This window comes from Tamandua tetradactyla, chromosome X, assembly GCF_023851605.1.
Source record: "Tamandua tetradactyla isolate mTamTet1 chromosome X, mTamTet1.pri, whole genome shotgun sequence".
Lineage (NCBI taxonomy): Eukaryota > Metazoa > Chordata > Mammalia > Pilosa > Myrmecophagidae > Tamandua > Tamandua tetradactyla.
Genome location: NC_135353.1, coordinates 104,557,518 through 104,577,907, shown reverse-complemented (window position 1 = coordinate 104,577,907; position 20,390 = coordinate 104,557,518). Strand labels below are relative to the sequence as shown.

The 20,390-nt window shown below is 37.5% G+C and overlaps 1 protein-coding gene across 2 annotated transcripts in view; it reads right to left on the bottom strand.

Moving 5' to 3' along the window:
• The window catches only part of OPHN1 (oligophrenin 1), a 528,296-nt gene that overhangs the window by 275,204 nt on the left and 232,702 nt on the right, over positions 1-20,390 (bottom strand). For both annotated transcript variants that reach the window (XM_077146702.1, XM_077146703.1), the window contains exons 4-5: positions 10,308-10,369; positions 3,437-3,508 (exon numbers count right to left, since the gene is read on the bottom strand). In XM_077146702.1, the coding sequence (XP_077002817.1) occupies positions 3,437-3,508; positions 10,308-10,369 (134 nt within the window). The remainder of the gene's footprint in view (positions 1-3,436; positions 3,509-10,307; positions 10,370-20,390) is intronic.

The window sequence follows — 20,390 nt, the reverse complement described above, 5'->3', positions numbered from 1 at the left end:
AGAGAAGGAGGAGTATAACAGAGAAGATAAGATTTAACAAATGAGTCTAACTGCTGAATCATTATATTGATATTCCTTTAGGTATCCAGTGTCTTGGAGCAGCTAGAAGAAAAAATGAAAAATGGTGAAACTGTAATGCATACAAAACTTTAAAATCTGATTCACAACTTCTTGTTAAAATGTACTCAGAAATTTATTTCTTTTTTGTATATATTTTATATTTCACACACAAAAAAACGGAGATTGGAAGAATGGATTAAAAAAGCATGACCCAATTATATACTGCTTACAGGAGATCCACTTTAAGTTCAAAAACACAAGTAGACTCAAAGTTAAGGAATAGAAAAAAATACATGATGCAAACAGTGAAAAAAGAGAGGTGGAGTAGCTATATTTATATTCCATAAAATAGAAGTTAGAGTCTTTTATGAGGGACACATAGAGCACTATAAATTCATAAAGCGGTAAATACAACAAGAAGACATAATAATTATAAATATAGATGCATGTAACAGCAAAGCCCCAATATATATATAGCAAATATTGACAGATTTGAAAGGAGAAAGAGATGATTCTACATTAAGAATAGGAGACTTTAATATGCCACATTCAGTAATGTATAGAAAATAAAGACAGAAGAGCACTAAGAAAATATAAGACTTAAATGATACTCTAAGCCAATCAGGTCTAACAGACACATATAGAACACTTCACCTAACAACAGAATATGTATTCTTTCCAAGTGCATATGGATCATTCTCGAGGACAGAACACATGTTCGTTCACAAAACAAGCTTCACTAAAATTAAAAATATGGAAATCATACACTGTATGTTCTCTGACAACAATGGAATGGAACTAAAGATTGATAACAATGGGAGAAATGGAAACTTCACAAATATATAGAAATAAATTTAGTTAAGGTGTGGCCCACCTCAATCAGGATGGGTCTTAATCCAATTATAGGTGTCACTTATAAGTAGAATGAAATGCAGACGGATAGATAAGAAGCTACAGAGAGAGCACAAAGTGAATATCAATGGAATTCACAAGAGAAGGGAGAGGCCAGGAGAGGCTGCCATGTGCACTGCCATGACAGAGGAGCCCAAGGAAAAGGATCACTGGCAACCAGCCCCAGAATTCCAGTCTTTGGGCAGAAAGAATTGCCTTGATGATGTCTTCGTTTGGACTTTCTGGCATCATTTGGACTTTCTCTTTCCTCAAAACAGTGAGCTAATAAATTCCCATTGTTTCAGTGACCCACTGCATGCATTTGCATGAGCAGCCAATGAAAGTAAAACAGATTTTGGTACCTGGACAATTGGGTGCTACTATTGTAAATATCAAAGATGTGGAAACAGCTTTGCAATTAGGTAATGGGTAGAGGCAGGAAGATTCTTGAGGGCTCAAAAATGGGTGAGAGCTGAAGAGAAACTCTGTATGGACCCCCGTGAACTACATGCAAAGCTAATGAATTGTTTGTGAAATTTGTCTAAGTGGAACCACTGCTAGCCTAGACTGCGAGGGACAGAGAAGTAACAAATTGAAGGAAGAATGACTTCAAAGACAGAACCATGGAAGCCAAGGTCTTGGGCCAAGAGAGGGGGACCACCAAGGTAAGTGAAAAGGGTAGATGCGCCCCTGTGCTTATAGGGGGCATTTCACCTGCCCTTGTGCTTGCAGTAGTCAGGCCTTCCATGCTATTGTTCAGGAAGAGTAATGCCAACCCAGTGCTTGGAGATGGTGGAATGAGTGCCCAGGCATTCAGAGAGCCTGGCCACAACTCTAGTGCTTGGAGAAGGTGAGGCCTGTGCCTTAGGTTTTGCAGAGTGCTTGCTGCCATCCTGATGCTCACAGAGGGCGGAGCCCTCACTCCAGGGTTTGAGGAGAATGATTGCTGCGCAAGTACTTGCAAGAGGTAGGGCTTCCATGCGGATAAAACTTTGATCCATAGATGGCTCTCAGACCTTGCACTGCTGGGTTTCTGGAATCGTTTGGGACCTGTGGACCGCTTTCCTTCTAATTTCTCCCTATTAGAATAGGAATATCTATCTGATGCCTGCCCCTCCCTTATATATTAGAAGCTGATAACTTGTTTTCTAGATTTCATAGACCCACAGACAGAGGACATAGGTTTTCAACCATAATCAAATTTGACAACACTTTGTATTTACCATTGTTTCTAAAATAAGGCTTTCAGTCTATTGTGAAGGAATGTATGTATTTTAGATGTAGAAAGAACATGTCTTTTGGGGTCCAGAAAGTGAAGTGTTGTGGTTTGGAGCTGTATATGCTATATATCTTAGGTATCTCAGTCTAGGTCCAATTTGAAGATACAAACTACTACAGATAATAATAATAACTATTATTATTATTATTATTAAACTATGACAAATGACTAACTATGTTCTAGGTGCACAGCTAGGACAAAACTCCATCTGAATACCCCTCCAGCACCCTCTGCTGAGAAAGTTTACCATGGTGCTCACCTATAATGGAGAGAAACTTAAAGGAATTCTGTCCATTATTACAGAACAGGTATTGAGGGTTGAATTTAGAACTGAGAGGCAATAAATTGAAACAACACACAGAAAGAGTCTGAAAGCCACATTTTTTCTTCCTTAGTTCAGTACTCTTCCTTCTATCCTAAATTTCACTACTTAGATAATTCTAGGTGGTTTCTTGGAGATATGACTCTTATGTAAGAGTTGGTCACCTTCCTTGTAGCTATGCAGGCTGGCCCCAATAGAAAGAAAGTGGAAAAAGTAGTAATAGGAATTGAATCCTTATGAGATTCCATGTTGGATAGTAAAATCAAGAAATTATGGCTTAATGGGAAAAATGAAGGATTTAGAGCTAGGAAGACCTTCAGATCCAAATCCCAACCACTGTCATTTACCATATAACTTTGGTCAAATTTTTTACCTTGTCCAAGGCTCACTTGCCTCATTTGTAATATGGAAACACTACTACGTCACACGGTTGTTGTGAGTGAAGAATAGGTGTAAAACAACTAGCCCAATGTTCAGCACATAGTAGGTAACCCAGATTCTCATTTTACAGATGGGGAAACTGAAGCTCCAATAGAAGTGACTTGTCCACAGTTACAAAGTTACATGGCAGCACAGCCAGGAATCAATTCCAGATTTTCTGACTTTTATCAATGATGATTTTTAAATCATCATTACATTATAATATATATTATAACATATTATAACATATATAACATAACAAAGCAAAAAAAGAAAAAAGCAGTATTTGTCAAAGTACTCTTCAATAAGTGGTCACGGGACAGATCCCAGAGTTTGTCATGGGCTACCATTCTATCATCAATGATGATTTTTTTTATTAACCCTCCTCACCCTTGAAGAGTGGCAGCCTTAATGAGTACTTGATTGTTACAAGAAATATTTTCTGTGTGTGGAAGAAAATGTACCTTGGTGAAGCCTATTTGCTCCTTCCGGAAACTTTCCAAGGGCTTTATCAGCAAATCACTTGCATTATGTACCTAGAGATAAAAACACACATACACATGTTTTAGGTTAACAAAGTTCAAATACAATAGTCCTTGTTTCAAGGCATTTCCTTGCAATATACCATCCTGCAAGGTGTTGAAGTTTATTAGTTTTATTCCTGTCCATTTTTTACACATAGGTCTCAAAAAATCACGTGCTTCAAAAGGTTATGAAGAAAGGACCATCAGGGGCATTTCTCTATAACTTTGCTGATAGCCTGACCTAAGATCTTATCTATTAATATCCACAATCTTGTCCAGCAGAAGACACAGGAGGCCTGAAGCATATGTAGAAAAGAGAAAAGGAATGGATAATACATGAAAAGGCCAATTGTACCAGGTGCAAGCAATTTCATGGGAAGTAAATGAATTAGAATAATAATATCAGGAAAAATCACAGGATACATTATTTCCAGTCCTTCCCTGGTATATCATAAAATCAGAACATTTCCTTCAGTACTTGAAGTTTATTATACCATCACTGGACCAGGCCCTCAAATTATATAACTATAGATGCTCAGAAGTTGATCAGAATGGTTGGTCCAGGTACTAAAAATATTGGCATTTATATGGTTCTGGAGATATAAAAACATCAGATCCAAATTGACCCCTAGTTCAATGGGCAAGTAAAGATATTCAAAGCTTTATCCTGAAGAAACCTCTTGGGAGATTGCCTTCTTCCAAGGCGGCAAGTGGAATTTGCTTCCCCAGTGGTGAGAGTTATCATCAATACCAAGGAATACCTCAGAGAAGGCCTTTGTATGGCTGGATTTTAGAACCCATTGCATTTAGTTTCTAATGTATTGTAAGAGAGGGAAACAATGAACTGGCTTCCCTACGGGATGAGACATAAAGGGTCATCGGTAGGACAAAATGTATCTTCATAACAAAAATAGAATACAACAGGAAATCAGTTTTAATCATATCTGCATTCTCCAGACTAAGAAGAAAAATTTAACTTGCTACCAAAAAGCATAGCATATTGGGGCATTAGCACATATTTTATCCTGCAGGCATTTTAGACCTCCTTTTTGTGTCCAGGTATGAATCAAGGTAGTAGCTAAATGGGCAATTTGGTCAACCTTTATGAAGAGAACAACCTGGTGACCTCTGCGATTGTGACCTAATGATCTACTGTAGCTCCTAACACTATCATCTTAATCTACTGATCTTCTGTGAGATCTACTACACAGGACTGCCCACACTGAGCATGAAATATAAAATTGGACAAGAACAAATAATTTTTGCCTTAGGGTCAGAGTCATCCTTTGTATGTCTCTTGATCACTAGTGTTTCTATAGCTAATTTTCTAAACCCTATTTGCTACAAACCTTGCCTTATAAAATCATGTAAACCTCTCCTACCCTTGCTGATTCTTCTAAAAACAGACTTCTTGCCTATACTTACAGATCCTACATGATTCTCATCTCCTCTCTTATCTACTGGCTCTATGAATCTTTCCATACCACATATGGGCTCAATCACAGTATAACCTACCTCCTAGAATGATGTTTAGGGGCCACAGTATTGCAGGGTGTGTACATCAGCCAAAGGCAGAAAAGTCTACTAATTCATACCTGCAAGATCCTCCAGTGGAAGCTTTTCTACAGAGGTTCCTGATTCTTACAAATATTCATTTTGATCTCTCATCCAATGAAAGTCCAACTAGCAGCCCTGAGGTAAAAAATAGACACCAGTGCCTCTCCTTGACTGGAAACATTTCTTCTGCTGAAAATATCAGTCTACTGCTCTTGACCAACACACCCTATACTTTTGGGGACTTTGGATTTTGTGCTATCCAACTTTGTGAACCCACATGGAAACAAATTAAGTCATTTGTGACATACAACCAGTAAACTCCAGTTTCTATCACAGTTCCTTACTACTGCAGAAGTTTTAAACATGGCCACAAAGTTTTTTTTTGTTATTTTTTTTTCTTTTACATGGGCAGGCACCGGGAATCAAACCCAGGTCCTCGGGCATGGCAGGCAAGTGTTCTTACCTGCTGAGCCACCGTGGCCCAGCCACAAAGTTTTTGACACTCCCTCATTGAGATGGGAGGTCTGTGTCCCCTCCATTTTGAATGTGAGTGAGCTTGTTACCATTTTGACAATTAGAATAAGGCAGTAGTAATACTAAGTTACTTCTGAGTCTGGGTCATGAAAGGCCAATAGCTTCCACTTGGTTCTCCTGGAACACTCCCTCTGAGATCCTTGAGTCACTATGAAAGTAGTAAGATTACCATGAGATTATTAAACTGGAGAAGCCAATTGTTTATACTCTGCTCAACAGTCCCAGCTGAGCCCAGCCTTCCAGCCATCCCCACCAAGGTGCAAGACATGTGAGCGAAGCCATTTTAGACCCACCAGATCAACCCATGGACAGGTAAATACCACCATGTGGAGCAGAAAATTTGCCCAGCTGAGCCATGTCTGAATTTCTGACCCTGAAACAGTGAGATATAATAAAATGGTTTAGTTTAATGCCACTAAGTTTTGAAATAGGTTGTTAGACTGCAGTAGGTAACTAGAAAAGTTATTACCTGTTTCACAAAGTTAACACAAAAAGTAAGCATCTGCTAAATGCTGAGGAAGTTTACCTTTGAACTAGAAATGAACATGCTACTTCCAAAGGAAGCAGCATGTGCCAAGCCTCTGAATATATACCCAACTGGGCCCTTGTGGCCCTGTTTTCCCATGTTCCAAAGGATATTTTCCTGTATATGTAGGTGTGTCAACAATTCCCCCAAAACCTCCACAGGCACTACTTCTTATGTGTTCGGCTCCAGCTCAATCTAGCAAAGTAGTACATGATTCACTGAAATTGGAGTCCATAGCTTTCCTTAATTGTATTGGCAGTACTACTCCTAGTCTCCTACAACAAAGACACTCTTAAACTTTTCCTTTCTTTGACACTCACTGGTTATTATAGTACTTTGTAAGGACAGAGAACTAAAGATGTAGGAAGAGGTCATGCTGACGTTTGACTCCTTTATCTTTTTCATTTTGTTTTATCCTTAGACCCTTTAGAAGTCTAGCAACTACTCAATAGAGCTCTTTTAAGCAAACTTGGCCTTTCATTCTCTTACTGATCACTGCATCCAATTTGGGAACCCTAAGAGAAAAAAAATTCTACCTGTTATTTAAGGGTAGAATTCCCAGCATGGGAAATGACATCCTAAACACATTAATGTTTTCATCTAATCAGGCTCCTATTGAGTGAAGACCAAATTAACACTGGATAAAGATTTTAACAGAACAGATAGTATTCAGTCCAATACTGCAGAATTGCTCAGGAAACTTTGATGGTTAACTAGTTAACAAAATAGGGCATTAGAGGTGCACTGTTTAAAATATTATGGGCCTCAAATATTGGCAGTCCTCAAAGGCAAACCTTGCACATTGCCTTCAGATTCAGAAAGGCACCTAGGCAATCCCCTATCCCTAATCAAACAGGAAGTCTGTTGTCCAGACTTTTAATAGTCACCTTCTGAGATACTACTACCTCTCCCAAGATACACATTCCACTGTTTAGCATCATTGGAGCTGGAATGCTCCTCCTTAGGTCTTCCCTTCATAGTTTCTACAACATTTAAATTTATTTTTAGGAATGACTAGACGCTTGCAACATTCTACGGCTATGAATTTCCTTCCTGTAATTCCAAAGTTTCTTTTAGTCTCTTCTTGAAGGAATAAAATTGGCTTAACACCTCACAGATTATTCAGATTAGGGTACGGGGGTTCTATTATCAGGGCTTTAGGAAATGGGAGAAGTGAAATCAAGCAATGAATTCCTGGCATTGTATGAAAGGCCCTCGTTGAGCCTAACCTATACAGCATCCCTAGAATTATGTGGGAAATAAGAAGCTAACACTCCACATATGATTGAAGAATTGTGGAGACCAAAGGGCAAAACCTATTTAAAGACAGAAGAGAATGAGTCAGCCCTGTGGCAAAGGGCCACTAAGAAGGGTGGGAAAAACAACTTCTCAAAAGATGAATCCTACTTTAATATTTTAGAGCTTTGTTATTAGGTAAATAAAAGAGATCAAGGAGCAACTACTGCTGAGGAGAAATACAGCTGAGCTTTCTAATGGTATCTGAATGAAATGGTGATGAAAGCCTTCGAGATCAGTTTTGCAGCAGTCCACAAACTCTTGGGGCAGAAGAGAAAATTTAATAGAGCATGAACTGCCCAGTGGGCCATCTACCAGGCTTCAGAAAAACCACACATATTGGTCTCTCCCTAGTATACTAAGAAGCAAAACTCTTAAACTGAGATAATTACCAAATTGCATTTTCGCAAGTAAAATTTTAGAGGTGACTAAGAGTAACTAGAAACACCACTTATATGATCCATGGTTTTGTTCTTTATAAAACATTTCCAAGTTCATTATAGATTGTAGTACTTACAACAAACATGGGGGAGTGATGATTATTTTCACACTTTTACAAATAAGGAAAGAGAGGCCCAGAGAAGTAAAGTTATTAGTTTGAAGTCAACAAGTATCTTAGTGGCCTATCCATTACTAGTGCCTAAATTTCTAATTCCTCTACCTCCAAGGCCTGCCTCCAATTCTACTTTTCTAGGAGCCTGGATGAAATGACAGCAGTAGTCTAAGAAGCCAACATAACATTGTTGAAGAGGAAGAGGGATTACAGATTGAAAGAGCTCTTGCTATTTGTGCTGATTTGAAAAGATGCATGTTCTCTAGAAAAGCCATGTTTTAATCTAAATCCCATTTTGTAAAGGCAGCTGTTTCTTCTCATCCTTATTCAATACTGTGTGCTTGAAACTGTAATCAGATCATCTCCCTGGAGATGTGATTTAATCAAGAGTGGTTGTTAAACTGGATTAGGTGACGACATGCTCCCATCCATTTGGGTGGGTCTTGATAAGTTTCTGGAGTCCTATAAAAGAGGAAATATTTTGAAGAATGAGGTGATTCGGAAAGAGCAAAGCAGAATGACATAGTCATGAGAAACAGAGTCTGTCAGCCAGCAACCTTTGTAGATGAAGAAGGAAAATGCCTCCAAGGGAGTGTCATGAAATAGGAAGCCAGAAGAAGCTAGCAGATGACGCTGTGTTCACCATATGCCTTTCCAGATGAGAGAGAAACCCTGACCGTGTTCACCATGTGCCTTCTCACTTGAGAGAGAAACCCTGAACTTCACTGGCCTTCTTGAATCAAGGTATCTTTCCCTGGATGCCTTTGACTGGACATATCTATAGACTTGCTTTAATTGGGACATTTTCTCAGCCTTAGAACTGTAAACTAGCAACTCATTAAATTCCCCTTTTTAAAAGCCATTCCATTTCTAGTATATTGCATTCTGGCAACTAGCAAACTAGAACACTATGGAAATAAATGGCCTTAACAAAGCTGAGATGCCAATAGTAAATCAGCCTATGAAATAAAAAGAAGGTAGACCTCTTTGCTGTCCCCTTCAGAGTTTCCAGGTTAACCTCAGGAACCTAACAAAAACTAATAATGACTGTGTTGATTTGAAAGGAAGTATGATGCCCCCTAAGAAAAGCCATGTTTTAATCAAATTCCCATTTCATAAAGGTAGAATAATCTCTATTCAATACTGTATGTTTGAAACTGTAATGAGATCATCTCCCTGGGTGATGTGATTTCGTCAAGAGTGGTTTTAAGCTGGATTAGGTGACAACATGTCTCCACCCATTTGAGTGGGTCATGATTGGTTTATTGGAGTCCTACAAAAGAGGAAATATTTTGGAGAATGAGAGATTCGGAGAGAGCAGAGAATGCTGCAGCACCACGAAGCAGAGTCCACCAGCCAGTGACCTTTGGAGATGAAGAAGGAAAATGCCTCCCAGGGAGCTTCATGAAACTGGAAGCCAGGAGAGAAAGCTAGCAGATGACACCATATTCGCCATGTGCCCTTCCAGATGACAGAGAAGCCCTGACTGTGTTTGCCATGTACCTTCTCACTTGAGGGAGAAACCCTGAAGTTCATCGGCCTTCTTGAACCAAGGTATCTTTCCCTGGATGCCTTTGATTGGACATTTCTATAGACTTGTTTTAATTGGGACATTTTATTTGCCCTAGAACTGTAAACTAGCAACTCATTAAATTCCCCTTTTTAAAAGTCATTCTGTTTCTGGTATATTGCATTCTGGCAGCTAGCAAACTAGAACAATGACCAACTAATACACTTTTGCATGGTTTTCCAGTTGAAGTTCCAAGCAAGTCTGCAGTGGAACCTGGGGTGCTATAATACTCACAAGTTCCCAGGTGATGCCAATGCTGCTGGTTTGGGGGCAATGCAAAAGCTTTACTTTTTAAATGTCAGAATAATAAGACTTTAAATGTTAGGAAGAAAGTATCCACTTAAATTTTTAAAAAATAATATGTCAAACATAAATAAATTCTATATTCGTATTTCTGGAAGTAGAAGAACAGATTAATGAATGCATAAACAGATAATAAATAGAAAATAAATTTATAAATTAATAAATGGTTAAGAACCTGAAAGACCACAATTTTTGTTAACATGCCCAACAACCTAGTTGACCCACTTCAAAACTCCTTTCTCACAGAAATTAATAGGGATGAGGTTTCCATACTAATTTCTCTATCTAATGCCAAACTCTCAGAATGGGAACTTGAGATAGAATAAGCAAGTCTATTATTCAATGAATTTTAAGTAGCAGGAAGCCATGAGTCAGGGATAAAAACAGCAGAGGATCAATCCAACCAGTGAAGATGGGAAAATTCACCAGCAGCAGCCATGATCTCAGCTCCAAACCCAGTAATGTGACCTACCATCATCATCCTCTCGTTTTCTACTTCGTTGAGTAATTCGGCAAATTCCTTGAAAGATTCAGCTAGAAGGAGAGAATAAAAGATGAAACAAATTAATTGTATGTCTTCACAGACAAGTAGACAGAGACAGGGAATAGGGACCAGTGGCCCAAGTCCACATGGGCATGGGAGGAAGGTGCCAAATTCGAAGGCCAACAGGGAAATGTTGTCAGTGTTTAACAAATATATTGTTTGTCCCTGAGCTATTTAATAGATAATATTTCATTTAATCCTGAAAGTCACATTTGAGAGTATGTAGGACTTCTATTATTTCATAGACAAGAAAACAGATTAGGGGAATGGCAATGAGTTTGTTGTGGAAAGCAGCTATAGAATCCTAACACTTGAGTAGCCACTCCTCCACTAGTCACCAACATAAACAACATTTTTGCAATCAATTTAGCCTCTCCATGGCTCAAAATTCTCATCTGTAAAATGAAGATATTAACAGTTGTTAATCCAGAGTGATTATGGTGAAAGAAAGAAATAATTGACTGCCAACAGGTATTAGACAGTGTTAAGTATCATTCTTCTTGGTATTAGAAGCAATGTGGTAGAGTAAAAAATCACATGAGACTAGCTGTGTAACCTTAGGCAAGGTATTCAACTTTACTGATCCCCACTTTACATACTATCTCAAAGGATTGCTTAGTGGAAGGTGCTGTAATAGGGAGCTCCAGGACTCAGTGCCCCAAACAAAACAGCTATTAAACACACAGGAACTGGCTGAAATAACTATTTTGAAACTCATGGAAGCAGAATAACACTGTACAGAATCCAGGGAAGAGTGGGAGGAAGAGGCTGATAAATTATGGTAAAGAATTGTAAATGGCTTTTTCCATGTGGTGGCTATCAGTGCCCATTCCCCAGTCTCAGAGTAGACTGCCATGAGTTCTAGTCCCTGGCAAGCTGCTGGTAACAGAAAGGTATAAAAATCCAATTCCCCAAGAACAGGAATGGGCACAGCTGATCACTGATAATGGATTTGTTTTATCAGTTTTATTCACACACCATACAGTCCATCCTAAGTGTACAATCAATGGTTCCTGGTATAATCACATAGTTGTGCATTTACCAATACAATATATGAAAACATTCCCATTTCTCTCAAAAGGAAACAAAAAAAATCCAATACCCTGTATTATCAGTAGTGTACTACCAGTAATAACTTTAAATGAAAATAGATTAAACTCTCCAGTCAAAATGCAAAGATAGGCAGAATGAATAAAAAATCATGAATCAATTATATGCTGCCTGCAAGAGACTCAGCTTAAAATCAAAGACATAAGTAAACTGTAGGTGAAAGAATGTAAAAATATACCATGCAAGTAGTAACCAAAAGAGAACTGGGATACCTATACCAATATCAGATCAAATAGGCTATAAGTCAAAAACAGTTATGAGGAAAGAGAGTCATTATATACTGATAAAGAGGACAATTCAACAGGTAGATGAAACAATTATAAATATACATGTACCTATCAGCACAGACCTACACTATATGAAGCAAATACTGACAGATGTGAAGAGAGAAATTGACATTTATACATTAATACTAGGAGAATTTGACACACCATTCTCAGTGATGGTAGAAGAACTAGTCAGAAGATCAATAAGGAAGCATAGGACTAGAATAATACACTAAAACAACCAGGCCAAAAGGCATATATAAAACACTGCATCCAACGGAAACAATATACATTCTCCTCAAGTGCACATGAATAATTCTCCAAATTAGACTTTATGTTGGGTCACAAAACAAGTCTCAATAAATTAAAAAATGGTGAAATCATATAAGGTATAGTCTCAGACCAAAAAAGAGAGAAGCTAGAATTCAATAAAAGAAGGAGAAATAGAAAATCCAAATATATGTGTAAATTGAACGACATACTCTTAAATAAACAATGGGTTAAAGAGAAAATCAGAAGTAAAATTAGGAAATATCTTGAGGCAAATGAAAATACAATACATAAAAATGCATAGGTGGCAATAAAAGCAATGCTGACATGGAAATTTATAGCTCTAAATGCTTAGATTTAAAAAGAAGAAAGACTTCAAAACAGAGAGGTAATCTTAAAACTGGAAGAATGAGAAAAAGATCAAAGTAAAATAACAAAAGACTAAAGTAGGGAAAAATGATATAGGAAAAAAATAGAATCAACAATACCAAAAGATGGTTATTGGAAAACATCAGTAAAATCTATAAACCTCTAGCTGGATTGACAAAGAAAAAAAGAGAGAGTATACAAACAATGAAAATTACGAACAAAAAGGGAGTCATTACTACCAACCACGGTGAAATAAAAGGGACTATAAGAGGATATCATGAACAACTGTATGCCAATAAATTAGATAATGTAGATGAAGTGGGCAAATTCTTGAAAACACACAAATTACCTACATGAATCAAGAATAACTAAAAGACAACACAATTCAATTAGCAGTAAAAACATTGAGTCACTAATCAAAACCAGCCCAACAAAGAAAAGCCCAGAACCAAATGGCTTCACAGGAGAAGTTTACCAAACATTCCAAGACTTAACACTAAATCTGCTCAAACTCTTCCAAAAAATGGAAGAGGAGGGAACACTCCCTAACTCATTCTGTGAGGCCAGCATCACTCTCATACCAAAGCCAGATAAAGATACCACAAGAAAACAAAATTACAGACCAATATCTCTTATGAGTATCATTGCAAAAATCCTCAATAAACTAATAGCAAACCAAATTCAATAACATATTAAAAGAATTGTCCACCATGATCAAATGGAATTCATCCTTGTTATGCAACGTTAGTTCAACAAAAGAAATTCAATTAATGTAATACACCACGTTAACAGAATGAAGGAAAAACATCACATGATCATCTGAATTGATACAGAAAAGGCATTTGATAAAATATAGGACTCTTTCTTGACAAAACGTTTAGAAGACTAGGAACAGAAGGAAACCTCCTCACCATGATTAAGGGCATATATGAAAAGCCACAGCTAACATCCTACTCAATGGTGAAAGACTGAGAGGTTTCCCTTTTATATCAGGAACACGACCAAAATACCCACTGTCACCACTGTTATTCAACATTGGACTGAAAGTTCTTGCCAGAGCAATTAGGCAAGAAAAAGAAATATAAGACCTCAAATTGGAAAAGAAGAACTAAAATTTTCCCTATTTGCAGATGACATGAGTCTATATACTGAATCCCCTGAATATCCACAATAAAGCTCATAGTGCTAATAAATAAATTCAGCATAGTGGCAGGATACAAGATCAATACACAAAAAAAATCAGCAGTTTTTATACACAAACAATGAAAAACTGGAAGGAAAAACCAAGAAAAAAATTCCGTTCAAAAGAGCAACTAAAGAATCAAATATCTAGGAATAAATATAACCAAGGATATAAAGCATGTGTACACAGAAAACTACAAAATATTGACAAATGAAATCAATGAAGACTGAAATAAATGGAAGGACACTATGTGTCCATGGATTAAAAGACAAAATATCATTTAGCTGTCAATACTACCAAAACAATGAAAAGAGTCAATGCTATCCCAATAAATTTCCAAGAACCTTCTTTGCAGAAATGGAAAAGCCAATCTTCAAATTTATATGGAAGGATAAGGGGGCCCAAATAGCTAAAGTCACCTTGAAAAAGATGAATGAAATTGGAGGATTCACACTTCCTTATCTTAAAATTTATTACAAAGTCTCAGGAATCAACAGAGCACAGTATTGGCACAAGGGCAAGAATTCAGACCAATGGAATGAGAGCTCAGAAAACAACCCTCACATTTTTGGTCAACTGATTTTTGACAAGGTAGCAAAAGGCCAGTCAGTTGGGAAGAACTGTCATTTGAACAAATGGTGCTGTAAGAACTGGATCTTCATTTGCAAAAAAAAAAAAGGTCTCTTACCTTCCACCATATACAAAAATCAACTCAAAGTAGATCAAAGACCTTAATATAAGAACTAGAACTATCAAACTCCTAAAAGAAAATTTAGGGAAGCATTTTCAAGACCTTGTTTTAGGCAATGGTTTCTTACACTTTACACTCAAAGCACAGGCAACAAAGGCAAAAATATATAAATGGCACTTAATCAAAATTAAAAATGTTTGTTCCTCAAAGGACTTTATCATAAAGGCAATATGACAATCTACACAATGGGAGAAAATATTTGGAAACCACTTATCCAAAAAAGGATTAACATCCAGAATACATAAAGAAATTATTCAACTTAACAAAAAGAGAAACAATCCAATTAAAAAGTGGGCAAAAAGAGACTTTCTGGAAGATGGCTGAATAAAGTAGCTCAAGATTAGCCCTGCTCCATGGAAGACTTAGAGAAGGGACAGTAGGGCGACTGAGGCAGTGATTGATAAGTGCAGCTGACCTGGGAGAACTTTCTGCACCACATGGGGCAGCTCTGGTTGCAGAGGCCGAGGAACTGAGAGGCAGAAAGCCAGACCCTGGCATGGAGGCTCAGAGCCCGCGAGAGTGCACGGACAGGAGCCAGGGACTAGGAAATAAGCCAGATCACATTCCTTAGGCGAGCTGCCTTCACAAGTGGAGCCCTGTGACTGATGACCTACCCCACACCCCACACACCCAAATCCCATCACCCACTTCCATTCCCCACGCTCCAGGCACCCCCACCTCAACAGCCCCCATTGCACGTGCCTGCCCCACACCCCCATCCCAAGTGCAGTCCAAGCCACCTCTCCAGCACCATCCTGAGTACTACCTCCCCCTCCCTGTCCCTGCAGGCTCTTGCCAGTGGATAAAGGCAGCATGCACTAACCTCCATACCTGGGCTACCCCTGCCCCCCAGCCTATAGTGTTGCACAGCCTCACCCTGCCCCCGCTGAGCTCTGTGCATCAGTTTATGGCACTCCTAGGCCCATGCATATGCACGAACCCCCAATCATATCATTCAGGTCTTAGAACCGCACTTCACAGCAGTCCTAGAACCGCATATGCACAAGGTCCTCAGTCAAACTTCCCAACTCGAAAAAAGGGCTGACCTGCATAGCCAGGTCACATCTGCCCCCAATCCATGAAAGCATAATGCTGACGTGCTGCCACAGCTCTATGCATGTGTACAAAGGGCTGAGTGCCCTAGACCAGCACACACTGGGGTTACGCCCCCCATACCAGTGCACATGCACAGCTACATCTTCCCTGGCCACTGGGTGCCCACATTCACAAGCATCAGCATAACATCCCCAACCTGTGCATATACCTGCCCTGAAACAAATCACCACACTAAGTGACCCACCCAATACCCTGCTACCTGCTGTATAACCATCCTGCAAACACAAGGCCTTAGACTACTGAGAGAAATCAACTCCAAAAGTAAATCAATCAAGACATTTAAATGACAAACTCTGGGACCTTCCCTGTAACTACTTGTTGAATAGTGCTTTGAAAACTATTGCTTGTTCATTTCTTTGCTTCGTATATATGTTATGCTATACAATTAAAAAAGTTAAAAATAAAAAAAATTGGCAATAGACTTGAACAGACATCTCTTCAAAGAAGATATACAAATGGCCACAGAGCATGTGAAAAGATGCTTAATATCATTAACCATCAGAGACATGCATAACAAAACAATAATGACATACTATTTCACAACCATTAGAATAGCTACTATTAAAATATGTAAATAAGCGTTGTAGAGGCTGTGGAGAAATAGGAACACTTATTCATTGCTGGTGGCAATGTAAAATGATGCATCTCATGGGAGACATTTTGGTGTTTACTCAGAAAGCTCAGAATAGAACAACCATATGACCCAGCAATCCCACTACTAGGTATATAACCAAAAGAATTGAGAGCAGGGACTTGAACAGACATTTGCACAGTGATGCTCAAAGCAGCATTATTCACAACTGCTGACATATGTAAGTGTCCATCAATCAGTGAATGAATAAACAAAGTGTGGTATATATGTACAATGGAATATTATTCAGCCATAAAAGGAATGAAGTCCTGCTACAGGTGACAACACGGATGAACCCTGAAGACATCATTTTTGGTGAAACAAGCCAAACACAAAATGACAAATATTGTCTGATATCACTGTTCTGAAACCAGCAGAATAAGCAAATTCATAGAGTCAGTACCTAAATTAGATTGCCAGGGGAGAGAGTGGGGATATGGAATGGGAAATTAAGACTTAAAACGTATAAGATTCCGGGCGGTGCGATGGTGGCTCAGTGGCAGAATTCTCACCCGCCATGCCGGAGACCCACGTTCATTTCCTGGTGCCTGTCCATGTTAAAAAAAAATGTACAAGATTCCTCTTTGGAATGATGGAAATGTTTTGGTAATGGATTATAGAGATGGTAGCACAACATTGCAAGTACAATTGACAGCACTGAAAAATATATAAGTATGATTAATAGGGGGAATGCTAGATTGTATAAATGGTATCAGAGCAAATTTTTTAAAAAGCCATAGAACTATGATCCACAAACACTGAATTCTATTTTAAATCATGAACTTTAACTAATAGTATAATTAGAAGAATCTGTTATTATCAATTGTAACAAATGTTTCACACCAATACAGTAATGTTGGTGGTGGGGTGTTTTAGTTTGCTAAAGTTGCAGGAATGCAATATACCAGAAACAGAATGGATTTTAAAGGGAGAATGTATTAAGTCTCAAGTTTAAGTTCTAAGGCCATAGAAATGTCCAAACGAAGGCATCCACAGAAAAATACCTTAGCTCTAAAGAAAAGGCCAATAAAGTTCCAGTGTCCTCTCTCAGCTGCAAAAGCACATGGTGACATTTGCTAGCTTTCTCTACTGGCTTCTTGTTTCATGAAGCTCTCCCATGGGCATTTTCCTTCTACATCTCCAAAGGTGTTTGGTTGTGTGGGCTCTGTCAGCACTGAAGCTTTTTCCAAAGTGGTTACCTCTTACAAGGTTCTAGTAAGCTTCCCCACCTTGAATGGGTAGAGACACATCTCCAAGGAAATGACCTAATTAACAGGTACCACCTACAATTGGGTGGGTCACATCACCATGGAAACAAAAAAGATGCCACCTAGCAATACTGACTCAGGATTAAAGCACATGGCTTTCCTGGGATATACAACAGTTTCAAACCAGCACATATGAAAATCTTGTACTTTATTCATGATTGTCCTATAAACCCACAATATCTCTAAAAAAAAGATAATATTTGTATAGCTCCCAGAACACATGATTACCAGATTCAACACGTGTCCTTCTTGTCAATGGGTGGAGTTTTCATTTCCCTAATAATTAATGATATTGATCATCTCTTCATGTTCTAATTAGATATATGTATTTTATATATATCATTGGATAAATGTCTATTGAAATACTTTGTCTATTTTTGAATTGAGTTATTTGTCTTTTTCTTCTTGAGTCACAAGATTACTTTACATATTTTGGACATGGGTCTATTATCAAACATATGATTTAAAAAAATTTTTTCCCATTCTGTGTGTTGTCTTTTCACTTTCATTATAGTATCCTTTGAAATGCAAGTTTTCAATTTCGATAGAATCCAATCTATCAATTTAATATTTTTTTGCTTGAGCTTTTGGTACCATATCTAAGAAATTAGTGCTTATTCAAGATCATGAAGATTTGCAAAGGTTTTCCTCTAAGAGTTTTATAGTTTTATCTCTTTAATCTAGATTCTTCATACATTTTGAGTTAAGTTTTATAGATAGCGTTAGGTAGGGTTCCAACTTCATTCTTTCATGCGTCTATCCAGTTCTTCACCTTTTATTGTGAAAAATCTATTTTTCCCCCATCATAGCGTCTTCTCACCTTTGCAAGACAAATCACCCTAAATTTAGAGTTCATTTTTGGACTCATTCTATTTCACTGATCTCTATACCTGTCCTTAGGCTAATACCACACAGTAACTTTTTAATGAGTTCTGAAATGGGGAAGTGTGTTTCCTCCATCTTTGTTTTTCTTTTTCAAAATTGTTTAAGCTAGTCTGGGTCCCTTGAATTTCCTATGAATTTTACTAACATCTTGTCAATTTCTGAAAAAGCAGCAGCTGGGCTGGTACTGCACTGAGTTTGTAGATCAATTTGGGGAGTGTTGGCATCTCAACAATATTAAGTCTTCCAAACCATGAACATAAGGTGTCTTTGACTGGTTATGTTATCAGGGTAATACTCACATCACAGAATGAGTTGGAAAGTGTCCCCTCCTCATCAATCTCTTTGTGAAAGATTAGCGTTAAGCCTTCTTTACATATTTGGTAGAATTCACCAGAGAGCCATCAAAGTCCTGGCATTTTTGTGGTATTTTTTTAAATTATCACTACAAATTCAATCTCTTTACTTTCTATGGATCTATTCAGATGTTCCATTTCTTCTCGAGTCAGTTTCAGTAATTTATGTCTTTTTTGGAATCTGTCCATTTTACCTAGAGTATCTAATTTGTTGGCAAACAATTGTATATAGCATTCCTTTATAATCTTTATATTTCAGTAAAGTTGGTAGTAATATCCTCTCTTCATTCCTGATTTTAGTAGTATGAATCAAAGAACCAACTTTTGGTTTTGTTCATTACCGCTATTGTTTCTCTATGCTATTTGTTTCTCTATTTCATTAATTTCCTCTCTAATTTTTATCATTTCCTTCCTCCTGTTTGCTTTGGGTTTAGTGTAGTCTTCTTTTTCCAGTGTCTTAAAGTGGAAGGACAGGTTGTTGATTTGAGATCTCCCTTCTCTTTAAAAAAATTTGATTAAAAATCTTCCAAAATTAACAAACACTCTATACAAACCAAACAATTCCCCTTCCCCCTGCATCCCCCGGTAATCTCTAATCTACTTTCAGTCTCCATAAATTTTATATTTCTAGATATTTCATATAAGTGAAATCATACAGTATTTGTCCTTATGCAATGGATCTTGCTTATTTCTCTCAATATAATGTTTTCAAGTTTCATACGTGTTGCAACATGTCTCATGTCATTCCTTCATGTGGCTGAATAATATTTCATTCATCTGCTGATGGACACTGGGTTGTTTCCACCCTTTGGTTATTGTGAATAATTTGCTGCTATGAACCTTTTTGTACAAGTATCAGAGCCCATGTTTCCTATTACTTTAGGTATATACTTAGGAGTGGAATTGCCAGTCCCTAAGGTAGTTCTCTGTTTAACACTCTGAAGAACTGCCATATTACTTTTCACAGTGGCTGCACCACTTTACATTTCCTCCAATCTTTGTTTCTTTTTAATGTAGGTATTTACAGCTTTAAATTTCCCTCTGCACTGTTTTAACTGCATCTCACAACTTTTGGTACATTGTGTCCTCATTTTTGTTCATCTCAGAAGATTTCTAAATCCTCTTGGATTTCTTCTTTGACTTATTGGTTACTTAAAAATGTATTGTATAATTTCTACACACTTTTGAATTCCTAGTTTTCTTCCTGTTATTGATTTTTAATTTCACTTCACTGAGGAAGGTAAATATACTCTGTATGATTTCAATCCTTTCAAATTTATTTACGCTTGTCTTTATAGTCTTATAGTTTTTATAGTTTTTTTAATAAATTGAGGCACACTTACAAAGGGGTTTTGAATTCTAAAGGAGTTAAATCTGAAGTACTAATGGAATAAAATTCATATTGTCAGACCCTTCTTAAGTGCGAGGAGGCAGAGATCTGTTCCTAAAGTAAAGGAAATCAGTTATAAAAGAATGTGAAATGTAATACACCCACTTAACTCTCAAGTCATATAAAGATATGTTCAGATACACCATGCAATAGATAATGTGAAGAAAATTGGTTGTACAAAATCAAATTTTTGGTTTGCAAAATGATTTTCTTTTTGTAAAATATTTGCTGTGCAACTCCTTTAAGTATATTCTCTCAGAATCAAAGAGATTCAGAACTATTCTGAGAACTTAAAAGTTTTATGTGGAAATGTATTAATTATAGAAAACATAATGACTGTTTTTCAAGTGATACTGATTCAGAGGTGATTTGGACTGTACCTACTATTCATGACAAGTAAATATGATTTTTTGTACTTC